Genomic DNA, 22,702 nt, shown 5'->3' with positions numbered 1-22,702 from the left:
GTAGATGCTCTCTTATGCAAACAGAACACATATAGAAGGTCTTAGATATAAAAGGCTTGGGGAACACCTTGATTATCTCCTCTGACCTCTGGATGTTAATGTGCATCAGCAAGCTGTAGATCATGTCCTGGCTGAAAACTGGTGCCAGTTCTGGCAGAGATAGACTGCCGAAGTCCAGATGCCACCACTGAAAATAAAATCATCTAAGAGCAGACTACAGAGATGCTTAGAGACTGTTTCGCATTTTCCTTATGACTTTAATAGTGATTTGGAACAAAGACCACAACAACCGGAAAGCTGATGGTGATGGTTACAACTATGTCTTAGATTTGAGATGTACGTCACTTTGCACAAAACTGTCTGCTAAATGAATAAATGTAAATGCCTACATTAATATAATATACAAAATGAATACAGATGTTATGTTGTTGCAAATAATAGAGGAGTAATTTCATTGCTTTCAATTCAGAAGAATGTCAAGCCTCTGAGGTGAGAAAACAAAGCGGTTTAACACAAACTCTTTAGATTGCCCAGTTTTAGTATGTGGATCAAAGAAGGGTAGGCTCAAGACAGTGACTGAGAAAGGCTTCATATAGTGAACTTTAACATATCGGATTATACATCACTCATAATTTTCACATGTACAATTTTTCGTTTCCTCTTGGGCTGGTCAAGCTGATCTCATTTATTAAAGTTATCTATTGTACTTCAGGCAGCCAGCTGCATAATGCAGCCAACACAAACTCAATCTAACATTAAGTAATTAAACACCACATTTTAAAAAAATAGTGAGAGTGACAACAGTACGGTTCCTTTAATCTGATAATCTATGCAAGTGCCTTGTTATTTCAGCGAGGAATTTCAAATGGATTGCATTTCTTCTTACTGACAGGATTGTTTACTTAAGTAAACATTGGTCTATATTGCCACCTTTCCTTTGTTCTCATTCCCATACCGGCAGGCTTGGATCGTTACATGGCATCTCCGTGGTATATGTCTGTGGAAGAGCAGGACAGGAACACATCAGGTTTTCTGTGACACCGTGGGCTGTGGGATCGGCAGGATATTGCAAACTCAGCGTTATCATCTCACCTCGGCAGCGAGGGCAGCAGGACCCGGGATCTTTTACCTGGTCTTTACAAGTCAGCCTGGGGCAGGGGATATCCACGCATAAGACCCGACCAGCCTGAGAGATACACACACAAAGTGACAGAGACACCGCACACAGCTGCTAGCAACAAGAGTTATTCAGCCATAACTGTGGACACTCATCTGTAGATAGTAGCAGTCTTTGTGCCTGACTGCTCCAGTGTTGCGGGTTCATCTAGTGAACCAAAACCAGAGAGTGAAATAACTTTACAGTACTTTCACCGTAAATGTGCCAGCACCTAGAAGGTAGGGGAGAAAGATGGGAGAACAAAACGAGAGGGAATCTCACCAAACATGAGCAGTCCCTACAGCTGCTGGCAACCGGTGTGCGTATTCTGAAGACCTGACGGTCGGCATAGACAGCACCCATATAGGAGCAAGAGCGGGTCGAGGACAACTGCTTCCTGTGGCATGACACGGACCCATTCTGCGTGCCAGGAAAAGACAGGCAAGGCTGCAGTCTAGGAAACTGCACACCTAGGTATAAAGTGTTTTTAACTACACAATGTCATGTGGGTTTAAGTGACTCCACTGTTTATGCCTGAATGTCTGAGTAAAACTGTCATGGATATGAAAATCTGCCCTTTCAAGCTTGAGTGTTTATAATAGTCTAAGAGTTTACAACAGTTTTTAAAGCAGAGAATTCTTCCATCTTCAGATATGTACATTTAAAGATACTCACATTTCAATGTAACTTCACAGAAAAGGGAATGGTGAACAAATGACCTAATTACCTTTAAGTTATACTTAATACATTTCCAAACATTACACAAATGTATTCTGCAAAGTCCTATATTTGAACTGACCAGTGCACTAAACATTCCCATATTCCCATTGATGATGGGAATTCTTCTGTGCAAAATGCCAAATTAGTCATAATATACTTCAGATCTCAAGGCAACAAAAAAGAAACAGACCACATTTGTGTCTGACTTAATTACTGTGGTGCCACTGGTTCAGTGACTGCTGCCTCTTGCAGTTCCTCTCCCTGTGCCACACATGTTGGGTATCTGCTAATCTGCACACATTCTTCCTAGTTACCTGTACTCACCAGTCTCAATAAACATCTGGCATGCTTACCTGGCCTCACTATTTCAGTGCACACCATGTTTGGTACCATTACTCACGAGGCAGCTGCACTGCACATGCTGCTTAGTTGGCATCTGGAAGGCAGATCCGTTCTTGTAGACCCGACCCTGAAAATGACAGCCCTTGGAGCAAACAGGGCAGCACTCCCCAGGCGGGATGATGGGGTTCTGACACTGCACCTCAGGACATTTGACCGGTGCGCACAATACATGGCCATCCTGAAAGAAAACACACTTCGTCTCCAAGCAGCCATATGAAGGGTTTGGTATGTCAGCTGATAAACTTACACTGGCAATCTTAAAAACTGTTCTCGGGCTCCTACTGCCCCCAAAGTTTTATTTTGTACAGCTGATGCAGGACAGTAAACACTTTTCTATGTTGAAACACCAGGGAAAAGAAACCTAATAGCTAAAATACCGTATGCAGATAACGCACTTCTGATGTGTCCAAAAGTCACAACTGATGATACCATTCTGAGAGGTGGAATAGAGGCTGTAAAATGATAGAATGTGTACACGGCAACACAGGACCAGTTCCTGGCACAATTAAAAATCACTCTGGAAAATACATTAAAAACATGCACTTGAGCAAAACATCCTTCTCTTCTCATTAGCTCTGGATGACTACCTTTTCATTCCCTTCAAATGCAGCTTCAGGCAAAGGTGCTCAATTAAGAAAATGCTTCCAAAAGGGGCATTTTGTTAGCCCACCAAAACAGTAATGTTTTCTGTCGAAAGCAGCTATTCTGCATTCCCAAACTGCAAAATACACACACACATTTATGTAATGATATGTCTATACACCAAGACCGAACATCTGTCAATACCTAACCTTGATGCAGAAGTCAGGGAAAAAAGTCTGAAGAAATCTGTCTTAATTCTTATAGTGGAAAATATAGTAAAGATCAGAATAGATCATAACCAAGGACAATCTAAAAAGTGCAATGGTTAAGCAAAAATAAAAAATTTAAAAGGAGTGTTAAAAGACGTATGTACTTACACTTCTCTGCAAAGCAACTTCCAACAGACTCTATGTAGTGTTATCAGCCCACACACCTTATTCACCAAGGCGACTTACACTGCTAGATACACTACTTACACTGGGTCACTTATCCAAACATCAGAGGAACACACTCTCTCTCTCTCACTCACACACTCTGGGTGAACCTGAACAGCATGTCTTTGGAGTGTAGGAATAAACTGATGTAGACACAGAGAAAACATTCAAACTCCACACAGACCAAGAGGGGATTGAACCCATGTCCTCTCACACCACAGAGGCACTGTGAAACAGCAGTGTTACTCACTGTGCTACCACATCACCCATAGATGACTTACGGAGAAGTTGCTTATTCAATTTAGTAAAGCTTTACTGATGTAGCTTAACTCAAATGCAGATCAAATGAGAACAAATGTATAATTTAGTGAATTATTTATATGACTTATATGAATAACTTTACAATAGATTATTTATTCTTTTTCCTATATAAACATACAAAAGCACAGTTAAATCTAGCATATGAAATATATGCTATTCTTAACATCAGTTCAAGTTTTCATGTTATTCCTCAACTTCACAGACACAGATTCACAGTTAGTCGAGAGGCCCACAGAAAGGTCTCACACATTGCCGTTGGTCATTAACAGTCAAACTGCACATTTTTAAAAGATAGCACACATTCAATATCCTTATGGCTCGTTCACACATCCCAACATTCCTCACTGCAGGAAATCAGCAGATGTAGCACCAACTACAAAAACACCACTGTGGATCACAAGACCTAACTTCGCCACAGAGAGGAGCTGAAAAAGTAATGCTGTCAAAAAAAAAAAAAAAAATCCATCTTACAAGAGTCAGGAGACAAAAGACAAATGCGAAGATTATCCCTGGCTATCTGGTTGATAGTGTAACATCATGAGGAAATGGATGTGGTAGGTGGTGACGTGCTTACCCTGCAGGTGCACTCAGAACATGGGTTTCTAGGGTCCCGCACAGACTGCTGGATGGCCAAGGTCATGTTGTAGAATAAGCACCCTGATGGAGAATGAAAATTCCTGCTCAAAACATACTTCTGCAATGTCCTTCAAGGGCGTGGATGCTAAGATTTGCCTGGGGCAGTTAATGGATAAGGGGGGTGCAGTGGCGCAGTGGGTTGGACTGCAGTCCTGCTCTCCGGTGGGTCTGGGGTTCGAGTCCCGCTTGGGGTGCCTTGCGATGGACTGGCGTCCCGTCCTGGGTGTGTCCCCTCCCCCTCTGGCCTTATGCCCTGTGTTACCAGGTAGGCTCCGGTTCCCCGTGACCCCATAAGGGACAAGCGGTTCTGAAAGTGTGTGTGAGTTAATGGACATTTGGTCTCTTCCACTAGAAACTTTTCCAAAATAGCCTAGTTGCAGTTCAAGAGTGGGCCTTCAGGTAAGGACAGTGTCGGACAATGCCGCAATGAAGGTACAGGGGTTCTACAGAGCTTGGTCCATCAGACATTGCAGTTTTCCCTGTACAATTAAGAGTTCAGAATAAATTTCAGTAAAATGGGTTCTGGCAAAACTGTGAGCTGAATCAGGTGGTTCACTGCCTGGAACATGTCCTCCTACACCCATTCTGACATTATCCACTGTGGACTCATTTCATTTATTCAGTTATGTTTTCTACCATGATCCTTTAAATTACTGTGTGTCGCTAATGGCAAAACCTGTAGCTTGTTGGCATCTCTAGTTGTAACATATTCGCAGTTGATGTAACTAACACCTTATTTGCGTATGTTTTCAGCAAAGATGCATAAGCTGAAAAAGCAAAAGACATGCTTAACTTAGTGAAAGAATACTGCTAAGGGGGGGGGTGCGGTGGCGCAGTGGGTTGGGCTACAGTCCTCCTCTCCAGTGGGTCTGGGGTTCAAGTCCCGCTTGGGGTGCCTTGCGATGGACTGGCGTCCCATCCTTGGTGTGTCCCCTCCCCCTCCAGCCTTACGCCCTGTGTTGCCGGGTAGGCTCCGGTTCCCTGTGACCCCGTATGGGACAAGCGGTTCTGAAAATGTGTGTGTGTGTGTGTGTACTGCTAAGGGTGTGAGTGCTCAGAACCCCCTGTACATATGAAAATTAATAGGAAAGATGGGAGGGCACACGGGTTTACCGAAATAATTATATTTCTTGCACTGTGACGGCAGTGTTTTGGCAGGATGAGCTTGACACTGATGAATGCCTCCCACCAAAACAGGTCCATCAAATTAGAAAAAATATAAATATTTTGGTAAGTTCATGTGTGCTCTCCAATCTTTGTTTTCAGTTTAGTAAAGATGTAAAAATTTTATAAAGAACATGCATTTTTGAACAGTTTTATGTTAAATGTTGTCACAACGGAATTAGAAATACAGCATTAGGAAACATGCTTAAAATGAAGCATGAGGACCTGCCCATATTCATAGCAAGTAATTCCTCACTGGTCACACAAGTATGATTATCTCCTGGAATTACATCTGCAGACCCCCAGTTACAGACCTCGAAGCCTGATCTAAAGAGACGTCAAACCCTGTGCACACTGGGAACTTATTACATTCATTACTTCAAAGATGTGGCACATATAAATAAAACATAATTCCATAATGTTGTGGCCGTAATGAATCTCTGCTGCAAGCTGGACTCCAAGTGAGCATCTGACAGATGGAGTAACAGGGAGACGAAACACTTTCTGGACCAAGATGCTTTGCTTTGATGTTGAAGAGTACACCTCGCTTGGCTTACCTGTTGCTCCCTCTTTAGCAGAGTGAATGGTCCCTACGGTGAGATTACTTCTTACATGCCAGTTTTTGGCCATCAGTGGAAGTTTCGCACCTGCACATTTGGGGCAGCATTTTCCAGGTACCACATTCTGCTTGCTGCACTTTAGCGGAGGACATCTTTTCCTCAGGCACCGGACGTTGCCGTTCTGCAGCAAAAACAATGCAGCCCACCGTTACATTGGTACACATGGTATGACAGAGCACATCTAGTGGTAACCTCAGAACCTTGATGGGTCTTTCTCTGTCAAATCTTTCAATATAACTAACATGATACTCTCCCTTGTGGCATACAAATATTTTGTGCCATTGTAGACAAAGACATTGCAAATTCATATGTTTCATTCTACATGGTTGCGATGCACAAGAACCTGTGCAAAAATAAACACCTCTTTTTACACTGACAAGCAATGAGGGCTCTTCTTGGCGTGCTAATGAGATTCGCCGCAGTGGTGCTAATCAAAAGCTATAAGAGTGTCAGCGAAAAAGTGTCGAGAGATGTGAAAGCAAGCATCCAGTCGACAATGTCACTGCCTATCCTCAATTTCAGAAAGGTGGCAGAAGCTATTAAAGGAAACTTTTTTTGTGATTAATTGCAAGAAATGACAAAGTCAAGGACTTTCCACACAGAAACATATTTATAAAGCTTCAGTCAAGAGATAAACATAAATTTGGCAGAGTTACAGTTCGTACAGTCCCAAAGTGTGATATTCAATTCAGCCTTAGCTTCAGCTCTAAATGCAAAACAGGAACAATAAAGAATTTATAGGCACCAGTTCACTTGATTTCATTAAATACACTTGGAGTGAATAAAATAAGAGGGGCTGTTAAAAAATCCATAAAATCTGTAAAAATTGTCAGAAAAAATTCTAATGGTTAAGAAGAGGGTGTTTCAGACAACACAAACTCACGTTACAGTGACAGGTCTTGCAGTCATCCGTAGGGTGAAGAAACTGCATCCCATTCTGGTACTCCACCCCGGCAAAGCTACAACCTGAAATGTGTGTATGGCTGCATTTATATTTAAGATTACAATGAAATGCCCTGCTAATGTATCCATTAGTGTTATAATGACACAATTTTTTAATGTGAAACACCACATACAATAACTCACACACACACACACACACACACACACACACACACCGTCTGAACTGCTTGTCCCATACGGGCTCGCGGGGAACCGGAGCCTACCCGGCAACACAAGGTGTACAGCTGGAGGGAGTGGGGACACAACCAGGACGGGATGCCAGTCCGTCGCAAGGCACCCCAAGCAGGACTCAAACCCCAGACCCACTGGAGAGCAGGACCCGGTCCAACCCACTGCACCCCCTGACATACAATAACTGCAGATTCCATTTATCTGACACTTTTTCCAAAATCAACTTACATTATTAAGCTACTTACAATTATTTATTCATTTATAGCTGGGTAATTTTTACAGGAGAAGCTGCCCACCAAGCTACCTACATTACCTGGGTAATTATAGCTGGGTAATTGTTCAAGGGAACAATCCAGAGTAAGTAGCCAGACAGCTGGTAGCATAGTGGTTAGAGCTGCTGCCTTTAGATCCAAAAGTCACAGGTCCCCCACCTCTGGCTGCAGTGCCCCTGAGCAAGATATTTACCCTAAATTGCTCCATTAAAATTACCCAGCTATATAAATGGGTAAATAATCGGAAACTTAACATTGTAACTTGGTTTGGAGAAAAACATCAGCTAAATGAACAAATGCAAGTACCTTGCTCAAGGGTACTACAGCAAGATGTTGTATGTGAACCTGCAATGTCTGAGGTAGAAGGCTGCAGTTGTAACCACTACTCTAGCTGCTGCCCCCAACACAGCACTGCTGTGCAGTACAAGTCCACATTTTGCTACAAACACCAAATTAATTATCAATAGCTCAAGACAAAAACCAAGATCCCAACCCTTGATAAACAGGTGATTTCTAAACCACTTTGCTTTTTGTCGTGTTGAGATGTTTCTCATTAGACCTTACTATGTTGATTAAAATTATATATGTGTCTGTGCATTTCACCACATGCAGACAGAAAAATACAGGAAGTTTAAGGAGGTAGTGTACTCTGTTCTCAAAGTGAGACCGCTAATAGCAACACGTTCTGACCTTGACACACATAAGGTCAAGGATGTTGGGTGTTGCCAGTTTGAGGGTTGTGGTCAGAAGGGGTAGAAGGTTTTAAACCTGTGATGCTATCTATGATCATGGTATGGCTTGACAGAGACCAGGAAGCATTCAGTAAATGTATTAAGACAGGTGCAGGAAGAGCGGTACCGTTGCAGTCATTCCGGCAGCAGGGCCCAGGCCGCGGGTTACTGCAGTTGGGGGGTGGACACTCTTGGTCCTGGCATATAACCTCTTTCCTCAATCTCACGCACTCCTGGCATGAGTCTGATGAGCTGTGGAACTCCTTACCACCTGAGATCATGTGGTTCTCAGAGGAACAGTCTGAATGAAGATGGGAACAACATAAAGACATCAGATCTCTGAACTGCTGCTGCGGTTCCTGAAAACAACCAGGCTATACCACATTGACACTAATGCACATATTGTACATTTACATTTATTCATTTAGCAGATGCTTTTGTCCAGAGCGACGTACATCTCAGCAAAAGTACAATTTATGCATTACATTGAGAGAAGGAGACATAGCTGCAGACATGAAAGTCTCAAGCAAACCTAGTTTGTTCAAACCTAATTTATTTTACACAGACTCATTGGCAGGGACCTCATACTTACACACTTAGATTGTATTGACAGTATTGTATTATTTTAATACAGACATCATTTCATTAACAATAAACCACATTCACATTCCACTTGGCTGTGTTTCTTTTTATCCACCTCTGTATCAAAATACATCAAACATATTTCTTTAAGCTATAAATTACTAACAATTTCTTCTTGTTGAGGATTGTTTCCTTACAATAAGACTTGAGAAGGCCGGCTGGCCATTACAGAAACACCCCATCCAGACTGAAGATGATGACCAACCACCATGATGGATGAGCTGTACCTTGCAAAACTGGGAAATCAAGCTACCATACAGCCACAATGCCTTGGTTACCTGTAAACTGACTTAGAAGTCTTGTTTATCTAGAATGCCCAGAAGGGTTGGGGGCTGGGCAGCCACTGGCACTCGGACCCCCAGAGGTTTTTTTCTCCCTGGACTTTCAGTTGGGAGTTTTTTGTTGTTTTCCTCCACGGCCAGTAGACACACTTATAAGTCATATAAAAGCAATGATAATGTATTACAGTAGTCTGTAGCCAACAGACTTCTTTGTTTCTTTGTCTTATGTCTTTGTTCAAGCGCTCTGTGTCACTGCGTGAGAAGAGTCCTCTATAAAAATAAATTGAATTGAATTCACGTCCATCATTATTCACAAGGTTTTATAAAAGTTTCAAATTTCAAAGACAACCAGGATTAGAAAAGAATCTATTTTTGCAGCAATATGTGTATTGAAATTATAAATATAATTTAATACGCATAAAATATCCATATAACTCAATCATAAGCAGCATTTCTTCGTTGTGATATTTTAAATTTAGAGAAGATTACCAAGGTACATAATAATCTGTTTTTACATTTGTATTGTCCAGTGGGGTTATTTTAAAAAAAGTTACTAGATAGGCTTCTGGAAGGATTAACACCAGAAGTTTGGGTAAACAAGCATATGTCACACTGCAATATGACAGGAGAATATAACACTAGCTACGGTGTGGGGGACAATGACATTACAAGACCACAACCCAGGGGACATTAAAGTATTGAAAGATTACAGATGGAAACATTATAGGAAGAATATCTGGGAGTTTGAAACAGCTGCGTCTAATTGTATATCTTAAACTGGCAGAAAGGTCAGCGGTTGAGAACAATGGGGAAATCATTGCCAAACTTAAACCAAATGGAGTGGAGAAATTGCCCTTTTAAAGTGAGATACTGCTCTACACATCCCTGTGCTCTGACAATAAAGTCGGGACTCAGAATTCAGCTCCAGCAGATTGCCTCTCAATCATTTCAGACATTTTTGTTGTTGAACACGTTTTAAAAGTACGTAGATGGCAGAGGATTATCCAATTGCAAGATTTACAAAGTTTTTAGTGCATGCTGCAGGCATCCACATAAACAGCACTCAAGATTCTCTGACTTTGCTATTGAACTGGTCCAGGTTATTTCAGAACACCTGAGAGGCAGAAAAAGTAGAGTAGGCCTGGCAGACAACAACAAGGACACAGACATTAACCATTTTTAAAGAGACAACATAACTTTCCCCACTTGACTTCAAGCACCAAAGAACCCCTTGACCCGACTAGCTCGTTTGGAGTCTCTCGCCAACAGAAAGTATGCTGCTGAACTTTTAAGGACTGAAGCTCTACAATGGCATACTTCTGGGGAACAGGATGTCCTTCTCAGACACAAATCAGATGCTACCTAGGCTTTTCAGGCAGTGCTAAAGAGCATTTCCAGCAGTCAGACTGGTTTCCAACCTCTTTTGGCAATATGCTTTGAAAGCTGAATGAATGAAACTCCTGATCTGACAAAGCATGCTGCAGTAACCATTTCTTTAGGTTTTTTGGTCCTTGCCTTTGAGCAGCTGAAGTCACACAGTCTTCCTGAAAATCCAGCTCTGGCTTTTTTAGGCCTACGTCAATAAGTTAGACAAAATGAACGTTAAACTATAGTAATATTGCTGTTGTTAAATGCCATTGAGTAAATGTTGAACTTTGGCAATCACGTAAATATAGTGCTTCCAGAATTTTCTACCCTTCAAGTGTGTTCATTGTCACTGTGATTGGCTTCATTCATATGGGTGCTGGTCATCCTCTTCTTCTTCCTTCTTTCCAACTTTCCTAAGTATTGCGATCCTCAAGGGAGAGTTTAATTTTTGCATGATGTGTCTAAAGTACAATAACCTCAGTGTCATTATTTGTTCTACACATCCTGCTCCTCCTCCAACTGGAAGAGACACAACAAGGCCTTGGTCAGTACATTCCAACTCATCTCTGAAAAAAACATCTCCGACTTCCTGCAGACACCTGCCATCTTGTTAATCAGTGCATCCTCCTTAATTTGCCAGAACAACTTTGTGTCAAATGATTATCACTGAAATAGTTTGTATCCTATTGGTTAGGCAGATCTTGCCAGATATTTTGGTGTGGCTTCCTGTCTGCCCCTTAGCCTCTCTCGGAAATATCTAGTTGAATGACTGATCACCAACTTTAACTGAACCTCTCGAAGAATGAAATCCTCTACCTCGCAGCTGGTCCTTCTCCATGTCAAGAGCTCGCCAATCTCACTGGACAATTGACTCATCTCATCCTCACCAGTAGCCAAAAGCCTAACAGGAAGAACTGACTCTAGTCTTTGCTTCTCCCAACGCATCTCAGCTGTAACTCGGGCTAACAAACATGTCCTCTTCAACATCCTTTGAATTCACCAGTACCTCACTTCACACTCCATCCACCTCCTGGTCCAGGCTACTATAATATGTCAGCTGGAGCACTGCAGTGCCACTCTGTCTGGTCTTCTGGCCTCTCCCACTAAGTCTCTTCAGCTGTTACAGAATGCTGTGGTACAAGTTGTGTTGGACCTGCCAAAGTGTTCCCGTATGTCCTCATCAAGTTCAAGACTCTGATTATGACCTGCAAGATAGTTAAAGGACATCCAGATAACCAGATCTGGCCACATGCTTGCCCCCTTCTTCACGGAGTCTAAAATCTGAAGATCACCTGTATGTACATAATAAAAAGCTACCAGCAGGATTTCTGATTCCCTTCCAACATTGAAAAAGGCTCCCAAGACTCTTTTTTGGACGGATTTCCTTCCCGAGTTCTTAAAGCCTTCGTTAGTTAATTCCACCACATGGTACATTTTATCTAACTATTTCCCTATTTGTACATTAGTCCAGAATGTAGGTACAGTACTGGAATATGTGAACTGTGACAATGGTTGTACTGAAGAAATAAGCTGTGCTTTGTGTGTGTGTGTTTGCATTTCTCTTTACTCTGAGTTGTTTGTTGCTGTATGTTGTTCCAGTCTAATTTGACTCAATATCCATCAGTTTATTTTCCTGGCTGTTCATGGTGTCCTTCACACTTTATTAGCCCTCCATTAACCTTTCTCTGAAAAGTCTTTGCATGTAATTTTGGCGCATTTTCAAGGCAAACATCCTGGGCAGGCAAATGAACACCAGAGACAATTTTGTATATGTTATTTCTTACCCTACGGGTTATGGGACACTCACAGCCAACAAAACATAAAAGCCAAATTGCATTTTAAAGTATATATATATATACATAAATGCTGGTAAATAGTTACTGGAAGACATTACTGATGTTCATGAGGAAACTGCACATAACACCAGTCTCACATCACCCCCTAGTGGAAGAATACTTCACACATCTTGTCTGTTGCTGACACAGTCATTCTAATACACATGTATATGTAGTACATGTGTACTATATATACATGTAGCGTGTATATGTATTACTTGTTTGTTCTACTAACCTCAGATGAGTAGTCAGTCCTGTAAGTAAAGTATTTCCCATGTGACAGAATGAATTCAGTCACAGCAGAACAGATCGAAATCAAAACTGCATAATTAACTGCAAAAGGATGTTTTGTATGGTAGGTTAAAATGCTTTGTAATATAAATTTTGGTCAGGTTGTCCTTGCTAAACTAGGGATTAGGGATCATCAGACTCCAAAAATGTGTCCCGTTACTTTAGGTGCGCTGTTTGTAACTGAGGCAGTTGCACAGTAAACAGCATCCATCTGCACAAATGAGGATTTAGCTGTGTGTCATGAGTTTTACCACTGTGGAGAACTATGACTGCCCACAGCAACACACAGAGCCCATAGTATCCCCACACATACCGTCCCCTCTGCAGGGCTTCTTGATAAGGGAGAAGTGGCAATGTTGTGGGTCACATTGGGACTCCCCATGGACACAGGTGCAGCAGACCTGTGGTTGGCCTTTCTTGACCCACACCGTGCCTTCCTCATGCCACTCGCCATCCATCAGACACCCTGTAATGTTTGTAAGAGAAGGGCTTTTTATAATATTCCTCTGACTTTTCTGAGGGCACCACTGTGAGAACAAACATGAGTTTTGCTGCCCAAATCAATGTTGATGGTTGATAGTTATGGATGGGATGTATGAGAATACCTAAACACTTGGGACAGCACTGTCCTGGTGGTCTGTAAGGGTTGCGGCAGGAAACAGGTGGGCAGAATGATAGTGCACAGAGTACTCTGCCATCCTTCAGGCACAGGGACACAATGAAATGCAGAAGTATGGCAGGCAGGCACAGAGAAACTCCTCAGAGGGACAGAAGGGCTCTTTTGTTTTATATCCATATATTTTGTACAAACGAAAAGCACAATTACTTCAGCTGAATCTGATAATGGAGATTTGTATGAAACTCGGCATACAAATAGGAAACCGAATTTCATACTGCAGGCACAAAATAAAACTCTGAACAACATTAAATCATTTTGTCCATTCATGTAAATTTCAGAGCAAATAAACAAATACATACTGTAACATTACTCTTAGTCCACTTTCACTAGAAGTATGACAGCTGAAGGTGTGTTTATGTTTTGCTTTACAGTTAATTACGTTATTTACCATTAACATTAACTTGTGTATTTTTATTAGCATATACACCACTAAAACACTGTTCCAGGCCTAGATAAGAGAACCACAATGATGTATTTCTTAAATAAAAACTCAGTTTAAACTTGATTTGGCTTACCAGACAACTACATATTTTACAGGGGTCTTCGGGGTCCATGAAGGTCTCCTCATTGTTGTAAACAAGGTTTTTGTACAAACATACCATGTCAGGTGTGGAACAATCGTCATCTGTGAAGACATCATAACTGTTAAGAGTATTTTGACTGTAGCAGATGGCTACATTTTCTATCTGGAATGAAACAGATGGTCAGTTTGTACATCCAAAGTCAGTGCTGATGGTTGATGGTGACTGATGGTGGGTGCCGATGTACCCCAGTGTAGCTGGACAGGCGGGACAGCACTCACCAGGCAGTGTGGGAGGGTTGGGGCAGGGTGGCTGTGTGCAGTCTGTAGACGTGCATTGTACAGCACCAGCCTGCAGGAACAAGTGATGAATGGAGCCACAACTAAAGCCACAACAAGACCACCGCTCTTATTTTATAGTGAAATTTAAACAGACTAAATTTCTTGAACAGAAATTCTAACTTGATAGCAGAAGACACTGCAAAAGTACAAAAATTACAGGGGATGAAATTATTTTTCTAATAAAGCACCTTTCATGTAGACTGCAGCCTAAAGTTCATAATAAGTACATACTTAGGTAAAGTGTAAGCTACAAAATGTAGAAAATTGAAAAATACTATACTGCAGTTAATAACAGTTGTACAAACTGAAATACAGAATTAAACAAACAAAAACAAGACAATGTTAAAAACAAATAAAAAAGATGCAGATACATTAATGAGAAATTAAAGATACAAAAATAAAATAAATTTCATAAAAACAAAAATTAGAAGATGCATTTTTTAATGTTGTTGAATTCTTTATAGATGCTACTTCTACTACACTATTTTCACGTGTTTGTCCATTCAGTGGTACAGGCAGTCAGTGAAATGATTTCAGAACAGCAGTGATGTAAAGTTGGTAAATTAAATTGTGCTCCATCTTGAACAAGATTTTTTTAAATTTTTTTTTGACCACAAAAGAGTACTTTGACTGTAGCTGATGGTGATATTTTCTGTCTAGAAGGAAACAGATGGTCAGTTTGTGCTTCCCAAATCGTATTTCCTTTTTTCCCCATATGTCTCTTTTTTTTTTCCTCTATGGCACATGTGAAAATGTAAAGCTGAGAGAAAAAGCTTCTACAAATAAAAACAAAGCATCAGTTCTAAGTCAAGTTTTATTATCTCTTATAGATATGACCAGCATTGTTGAAAATCCAAGCTGTAACATAATCACTTGAACTTCTAGTGTCTAATAAAATTTCTAGTGTCTTCTAGTCTCTACTAGAGAAGTCATCAGGAACCATTATGTTGTTCCATCTATCTATTTACGTACCTATGGATCTTTCTCTTTATTTATGTATCTCTCATTTTAAACATGACCTTACCTGACAAATGCATGTCTTAGAGGAGTCATCAGGGTCCACAAATCTCTGCCCATTACTGTACCTATGCTGTTTGTAACAGCAGGCACTGGGACTGGGAATACCTGTGAGGACATCATAATTGTAACAGGAGACTGTGACTGTATCTGATGACTATATGGTCAGTTCTGTATGTAAGGAAATAGATGGTTAACTTCCCGAGTCAGTGCTGATGGTTATTGGTGACTGATAATGTGTACTAGTGTATCTGGAGAGACGGGACAGCACTCACCTGGTAGTGAGCAAGGAATGGAGGAAGGATTGTAGGAAGGAGTTGGGCAAAGATTGGGGGAAGGAGTGGGACAGGGATTGGGGGAAGGATTGCAGCAAGGATTGCGGGGAGGAGTGGGGCAAGGATTGCGGGGAGGAGTGGGGCAAGGATTGGGGGAAGGAGTGGGGCAAGGATTGGGGCAAGGATTGCGGGGAGGAGTGGGGCAAGGATTGGGGGAAGGAGTGGGGCAAGGATTGGGGCAAGGATTGCGGGGAGGAGTGGGGCAAGGATTGGGGGAAGGAGTGGGGCAAGGATTGGGGGAAGGAGTGGGGCAAGGATTGCGGGGAGGAGTGGGGCAAGGATTGGGGGAAGGAGTGGGGCAAGGATTGGGGGAAGGATTGCGGGGAGGAGTGGGGCAAGGATTGGGGGAAGGAGTGGGGCAAGGATTGGGGGAAGGATTGCAGGGAGGAGTGGGGCAAGGATTGGGGGAAGGAGTGGGGCAAGGATTGCGGGGAGGAGTAGAGCAAGGACTGGGGGAAGGATTGCGGGGAGGAGTGGAGCAAGGATTGGGGGAAGGATTGCGGGGAGGAGTGGAGCAAGGATTGGGGGAAGGAGTGGGGCAAGGATTGGGGGAAGGATTGCGGGGAGGAGTGGAGCAAGGACTGGAGGAAGGATTGCAGGGAGGAGTGGAGCAAGGATTGGGGGAAGGAGTGGGGCAAGGATTAGGGGAAGGATTGCGGGGAGGAGTGGAGCAAGGATTGGGGGAAGGATTGCGGGGAGGAGTGGAGCAAGGATTGGGGGAAGGATTGCGGGGAGGAGTGGGGCAAGGATTGGGGGAAGGATTGCGGGGAGGAGTAGAGCAAGGACTGGGGGAAGGATTGCGGGGAGGAGTGGAGCAAGGATTGGGGGAAGGATTGCGGGGAGGAGTGGGGCAAGGATTGGGGGAAGGAGTGGGGCAAGGATTGGGGGAAGGATTGCAGGGAGGAGTGGGGCAAGGATTGGGGGAAGGATTGCGGGGAGGAGTGGGGCAAGGATTGGGGGAAGGAGTGGGGCAAGGATTGGGGGAAGGATTGCAGGGAGGAGTGGGGCAAGGATTGGGGGAAGGAGTGGGGCAAGGATTGGGGGAAGGATTGCCGGGAGGAGTGGAGCAAGGACTGGGGGAAGGATTGCCGGGAGGAGTGGAGCAAGGATTGGGGGAAGGATTGCGGGGAGGATTGGAGCAAGGACTGGAGGAAGGATTGCGGGGAGGAGTAGAGCAAGGACTGGGGGATGCAGTGGGGCGAGGATTGGGGCAAGGATTGTGGAGAGGATTGGGGCAAGGATTGTGGAGAGGACTGGGGCAAGGACTGGGGGAAGAAGTTGGTTCAGATTCTCTACGATTGCATTGTACACTGCCAGCCTGTAAGAACAATGGACAGATGACTCTAACCTCTCTGTCTATAACTGACATTTACACAGAGCCTCTCCTACAAAAAAATGAGATGTATTTATAACAATGAAATATCTATAAAATGAGACAGAGACATCTACAACAATGAGACAACAACATTATTAAGATTTTATTTATGGCAATATGGGGGTGTACACATGATATTTGGGCTGTGAAAAAAGACATATTTCCTGTCATAATTGTGATTTTAAGTTGGAGAGCCAGTGTACTAGCTAAATCACCTCCTTTTTTTCCATGGCACATGTGAAAATGTAAAGATGAGAGAAAAGGCTTCTAGAAATGAAAACAAAGCTTCAGTTCTAAGTGAAGTCTCACTTTAAAAAAATAAGGTTTTATTATCCCTTATAGATATGACCAATACTGTCAAAAATCCAAGCTGTAACATAATCACTTGAAATTATAGTGTCTACTGTCATCATGTTGTTCCATCTATCTGTTTACGTACCTATGGATCTTTCTCTTTATTTATGTATCTCTCATTTTAAACATGACCTTACCTGACAAATGCATGTCTTAGAGGAGTCATCAGGGTCCACAAATCTCTGCCCATTACTGTACCTATGCTGTTTGTAACAGCAGGCACTGGGACTGGGAATACCTGTGAGGACATCATAATTGTAAAAGAAGACTGTGACTGTAGCTGATGACCATATGGCCAGTTCTGTCTGTAAGGAAATAGATGGTTAACTTCCTGAATCATTGCTGATGGTTATTGGTGACTGATAATGTGTACTAGTGTATCTGGAGAGGTGGGACAGCACTCACATCGTGGTGGACGGGGAGTGGGGCGGGGTCTGGTGTCTCTCGATGGACATTGTGGAGTGCCAACCTGTTGGAACAATGTAACAGACAAGAACTCCAATGATGATATAGCAGGGCCAAAGTAACATTTGGGTTATTAAACAAAATAATTTTTGACTTTCAGTGCCAGTTAGGTTCAGAGTTGAGGAGCCAGTGTACCAGTGAAACCAAACACCTCAAATAAACAAATACAATTACAAGTGAAAAATCCAGGTTGAACATTTTACCTGAGAAATGCATGTCTCACAGGGATCATTGGGTTTCAAGAATATGTTCTCATTACTGTGGTTGTGCTGTTTGTAACTGCCACACTCACACGTTAAACAGCACCCATCTGTAGGAATGAAGACATGGTTGTTTCAGGAGTGTGAGCAGTGTGGAGAGCTATGGTTGACCACAGCAACACAAATAGCCCTTAATGTCCCTAAACATACCATGTGCTCTGCAGGGGTTCTGGCACTGGACTGGGGGACAGGTAGATGTACGGCACTGAACATTCCCATGCACACAGATGCAGGTGTGGCAGGGTTGGTTCTCTGGAACCCACACAGAACCCTCCTCATACTTTCGGCCATCAACAATACACTCTGTGAATGGACAAAGAGAATATCTTCTTGGCTTAGGCCCTACCCAACATCATCTGGAGCTGCGATCAGTGATGTTTGATGTGGGTTCAAATCCTAACTGAGGCAACTGGAAAGCAATAGATACAACTGTGGTCAGAGTCAACCCCTTGAAATCAAAGGACTCATGTTGAATATGTGTGCTGTGTTCAATTTTCTTTAAGTACATTCAACAGGGAAAGTATATTACTCACCCCAACTCAGAAATGCCACATGTCTTCCAGCCCTGCTTGCTGTTATTTTTGTTTCACTGCTTAGTTGATATTTAAGGAAACCAACTTACAGTGCTAATAATATGCACAGCTGAACACTTTACCATAGCAATTCAGGCTAAGTGCTTTTCTCTAGGGTCCTAGAGCAGGGTTCTTCCTAAGACTAGTACACTTGGCCATCCAGCTCGCAAGCTGAAATGACAGTCCAGTCAGTCAACTTTCACCTCCTACATACACTGGGCTGCCAGTTTCAGTGAAAATGCTCTGCCTGAAGCCTGGCTGATCCTTATCCATTCCCATAAATTGCAAGAGAAAAAGGGCAGAATAAGGAGCTACAGACCTGTAAAAGGCCAGAATGTATGTACTGGATGTATTGACTGGTATCTTATACTAAAAGGCGAACAGACCTCTTATGATTACGACTCAAAGCGGAATCAGAAAGTATCCTCAGTCACAGGTATGTAAAACACAATAATTGTGGAGGTGGGATGCTGTTCAAGATACCTGTGCAAGTGGGGCAGCACTCCCGTGGCCTCTGGATTGGGTTGTGGCATTTGGTGGGAGGACAGCGCACTGGAATACACCTCACCACACTATCCTGAAGGAGAAAAAAATCTTGATGTGTCGTCACAGGAATGTGAACCGAGAGATATAATGGATGAAGTCTTAACAGAAAGGTCACCAATAGGAAGAGACTTACGGTGCATGAGCAGTTCATACAGGGGTTGGATCTGGACAGGAATACGTCTCCATTCTTATAGATGGTCTCCTCATATTCACAGCCTTTAAAACAACACTCCCTTTGCACTTGTCAAAGTAATAAACAGCACTGTATTTATTTCGGTGCTCTGAAGAAAGCTGGCTTCATTCACACCAAATTCCATCCATCCATCCATCTTCCTCCGCTATCCGGGGCCGGGTCGCGGGGGCAGCAGTCCGAGCAGAGTCCTCCAGACTTCCCTCTCCCCGCACACCTCCTCCAGTTCCCCTGGGGAAACCCCAAGGCATTCCCAGGCCAGCCGGGAGACATAGTCTCTCCAACGTGTTCTGGGTCTGCCCCGAGGCCTCTTCCCAGTGGGACATGCCCGGAACACCTCACCAGGGAGGCGTCCAGGAGGCATCTGGAACAGATGCCCAAGCCACCTCAACTGGCTCCTCTCGATGCGAAGGAGCAGCGGCTCTACTCCGAGCTCCTCCCGGGTGACTGAGCTCCTCACCCTATCCCTAAGGGTGCGCCCAGCCACTCTGCGGAGGAAACTCATTTCTGCCGCTTGTATCCGTGATGTCATTCTTTCGGTCATGATCCAGAGCTCATGACCATAGGTGAGGGTAGGAACGTAGATTGACCGGTAAATTGAGAGCTTCGCCTTACGGCTCAGCTCCCTCTTCACCACAACAGACCGGTACAATGACCGCATTACTGCGGATGCCGCACCGATCCGTCCGTCAACCTGCCGCTCCATTTTTCCCTCACTCGTGAACAAGACCCCGAGATACTTAAACTCCTCCACTTGAGGGAGCGGCTCCCCCCTAACCCGGAGGGGGCAATCCACCGTTTTCCGACTGAGAACCATGGCCTCGGATTTGGAGGTGCTGATTCTCATCCCCGCCGCTTCGCACTTGGCTGCAAACCTCCCCAGCGCACGCTGCAAGTCTTGATTTGATGAAGCCAACAGGACCACATCGTCCGCAAAAAGCAGAGACGAAATGCTGCAGCCACCAAAACAGACACCCTCCGTTCCCTGGCTGCGCCTAGAAATTCTGTCCATGAAGATAATGAACAAAATCGGTGACAAAGGGCAGCCCTGGCGGAGTCCAACATGCACCGGGAACAGGTCTGACTTACTGCCGGCAATGCGAACCAAGCTCCTGCTCCGGTCATACAGGGAACGAACAGCTCGTAGCAGCGAGCCCCGAACCCCATAACCCCGAAGTACCTCCCACAGGATGCCACGAGGGACATGGTCGAATGCCTTCTCCAGGTCCACAAAAAACATATGGACTGGTTGGGCAAACTCCCACGAACCCTCCAACACCCTAGTGAGGGTATAGAGCTGGTCCAGGGTTCCTCGACCAGGGCGAAAACCGCATTGCTCCTCCTGAATCCGAGGTTCGACTATTAGTCGGATTCTCCTTTCCAGTACCCTGGCATAGACTTTCCCAGGGAGGCTAAGGAGTGTGATCCCCCTATAGTTGGAACACAATCTCCGGTCCCCCTTCTTAAAAAGAGGGACCACCACCCCGGTCTGCCAGTCCAGAGGCACCGTTCATGAGCTCCACGCAATGCTGCAGAGGCGTGTCAGCCAAGACAGTCCCACAACATCCAGAGACTTGAGAAACTCGGGGCGGACCTCATCCACCCCCGGAGCCTTGCCACCGAGGAGTTTTTTGACTACCTCAGCAACTTCAGCCAGGGTAATGGACGAGTCCCCAGCCTCAGCTTCCTCTACGGAAGGCGTGTCGGAGGGATTAAGGAGATCCTCAAAGTACTCCTTCCACCGCCCGAGGACATCCTCAGCTGAGGTCAGCAACGCACCACTTCCACTATAAACAGTGTTTGTGGAACACCGCTTCCCCCCTCTGAGTCGCCGGATGGTTTGCCAGAATCTCTTTGAGGCCGAACGAAAGTCTTCTTCCATGGCCTCACCGAACTCCTCCCAAGCCCAAGTTTCTGCCACGGCAACTGCCAGAGCCACGTTCCGTTTGGCCTGTCGGTACCCGTCAGCTGCTTCAGGGGTCCCATGAGCCAGCCAGGCCCGATAGAACTCCTTCTTCAGCTTGACGGCATCCCGTACCTCCGGTGTCCACCACCGTGTTCGGGGATTGCCACTGCGACAGGCACCGGAGACCTTATGGCCGCAGCTCCGAACCGCCGCCCCGACAATGGAGGCGCGGAACATAGCCCATTCAGACTCAATGTCCCCCACCTCCCTTGGGACCTGGTTGAAGCTCTGTCGGAGGTGGGAGTTGAAGACCTCTCTGACAGGGGCCTCCGCCAAACGTTCCCAACAGACCCTCACTATGCGTTTGGGCCTGCCAGGTCTGTCCAGCTTTTTCCCTCGCCATCGAATCCAACTCACCACCAGGTGGTGATCAGTTGACAGCTCAGCCCCTCTCTTCACCCGAGTGTCCAAGACATATGGCCGAAGATCAGAAGAAACAACTACAAAGTCGATCATCGACCTCCGACCTAGGGTGTACTGGTGCCAAGTGCACTGGTGGACACCCTTATGCATGAACATGGTGTTTGTTATGGATAAACCGTGACTAGCACAGAAATCCAATAACAACTCACCGCTCAGGTTCAGATCGGGGAGGCCGTTCCTCCCAATCACGCCCCTCCAGGTGTCACTGTCACTGCCCATGTAGGCGTTAAAGTCCCCCAGTAGAACGACAGAGTCCCCAGTGGGAGCGCTTTCCAGGGACTCCAAAAAGGCCGGGTACTCTACACTGCCGCTAGGCGTATAAGCACAAACGACAGTGAGAGACCGTTCCCTGACCCAAAGGCGCAGGGAGATGACCCTCTCATTCACCGGGGTAGACTCCAACACATGGCAGCTAAACTGGGGGGCTATTAATAAGCCCACACCTGCCCGCCGCCTCTCACCCTGGGCAACACCAGAATAGTGGAGAGTCCACCCCGGTCGAGAAGAGTGGTTCCAGAACCCAAGCTGTGAGTGGAAGTGAGCCCGACTATATCTAGACGGTATCTCTCAACTTCCCGCACCAGCTCAGGCTCCTTCCCCGCCAATGAGGTGACATTCCAAGTCCCAAAAACCAGAGTTGGAGCCCGAGGTTTGGGTCGGCCAGGCACTCGGCCCCGACCACCGCCCAAATCACAATGCACCGGCCCCTTACGGTCTCTCCAGCAGGTGGTGAGCCCACCAAAGAACACACCAAATTGTTATGGAAAAATATTTAAACAACTAAAAGTACACATAAGACAAGATACACTTATTCTCATTTACTACCTAATGCAGGGCGTGGTGGTCTGGAGCCTATCCCGGGAAGCACAGGTTGCAAGAATGAAAGTATTTTATCAGTTCTCCCACAATCTTATGTGGGTTCAATTTACATGTCAGGTCTGACAGACAATATAGCAGCAACTGAACGATAATAGGGGGGTGCGGTGGCGCAGTGGGTTGGACCACAGTCCTGCTCTTCGGTGGGTCTGGGGTTCAAGTCCCGCTTGGGGTGCCTTGCGACGGACTGGCG

General features: G+C 44.7%; 1 protein-coding gene across 1 annotated transcript in view; it reads right to left on the bottom strand.

Moving 5' to 3' along the window:
* Positions 1-240: 240 nt before the first annotated feature.
* Positions 241-22,702, bottom strand: part of LOC108936379 (kielin/chordin-like protein) — a 32,867-nt gene continuing 10,405 nt past the window's right edge. The window contains exons 8-27 of the mRNA XM_029248962.1: positions 19,188-19,270; positions 18,992-19,085; positions 18,087-18,239; positions 17,880-17,986; positions 17,617-17,680; positions 17,349-17,449; positions 15,423-16,800; positions 15,155-15,255; positions 14,071-14,140; positions 13,784-13,893; positions 13,195-13,288; positions 12,903-13,055; positions 8,300-8,473; positions 6,919-7,001; positions 5,973-6,156; positions 4,190-4,272; positions 2,277-2,456; positions 1,439-1,576; positions 1,093-1,186; positions 241-997 (exon numbers count right to left, since the gene is read on the bottom strand). Coding sequence (XP_029104795.1) covers positions 972-997; positions 1,093-1,186; positions 1,439-1,576; positions 2,277-2,456; positions 4,190-4,272; positions 5,973-6,156; positions 6,919-7,001; positions 8,300-8,473; positions 12,903-13,055; positions 13,195-13,288; positions 13,784-13,893; positions 14,071-14,140; positions 15,155-15,255; positions 15,423-16,800; positions 17,349-17,449; positions 17,617-17,680; positions 17,880-17,986; positions 18,087-18,239; positions 18,992-19,085; positions 19,188-19,270 — 3,470 coding nt within the window. The 3' untranslated portion in view covers positions 241-971. The remainder of the gene's footprint in view (positions 998-1,092; positions 1,187-1,438; positions 1,577-2,276; positions 2,457-4,189; positions 4,273-5,972; positions 6,157-6,918; positions 7,002-8,299; positions 8,474-12,902; positions 13,056-13,194; positions 13,289-13,783; positions 13,894-14,070; positions 14,141-15,154; positions 15,256-15,422; positions 16,801-17,348; positions 17,450-17,616; positions 17,681-17,879; positions 17,987-18,086; positions 18,240-18,991; positions 19,086-19,187; positions 19,271-22,702) is intronic.

Source organism: Scleropages formosus, chromosome 24 (genome assembly GCF_900964775.1).
Source record: "Scleropages formosus chromosome 24, fSclFor1.1, whole genome shotgun sequence".
NCBI lineage: Eukaryota > Metazoa > Chordata > Actinopteri > Osteoglossiformes > Osteoglossidae > Scleropages > Scleropages formosus.
Note: the sequence above shows the minus strand (reverse complement) of the source record. Positions and strands in the feature narration are given on the sequence as shown.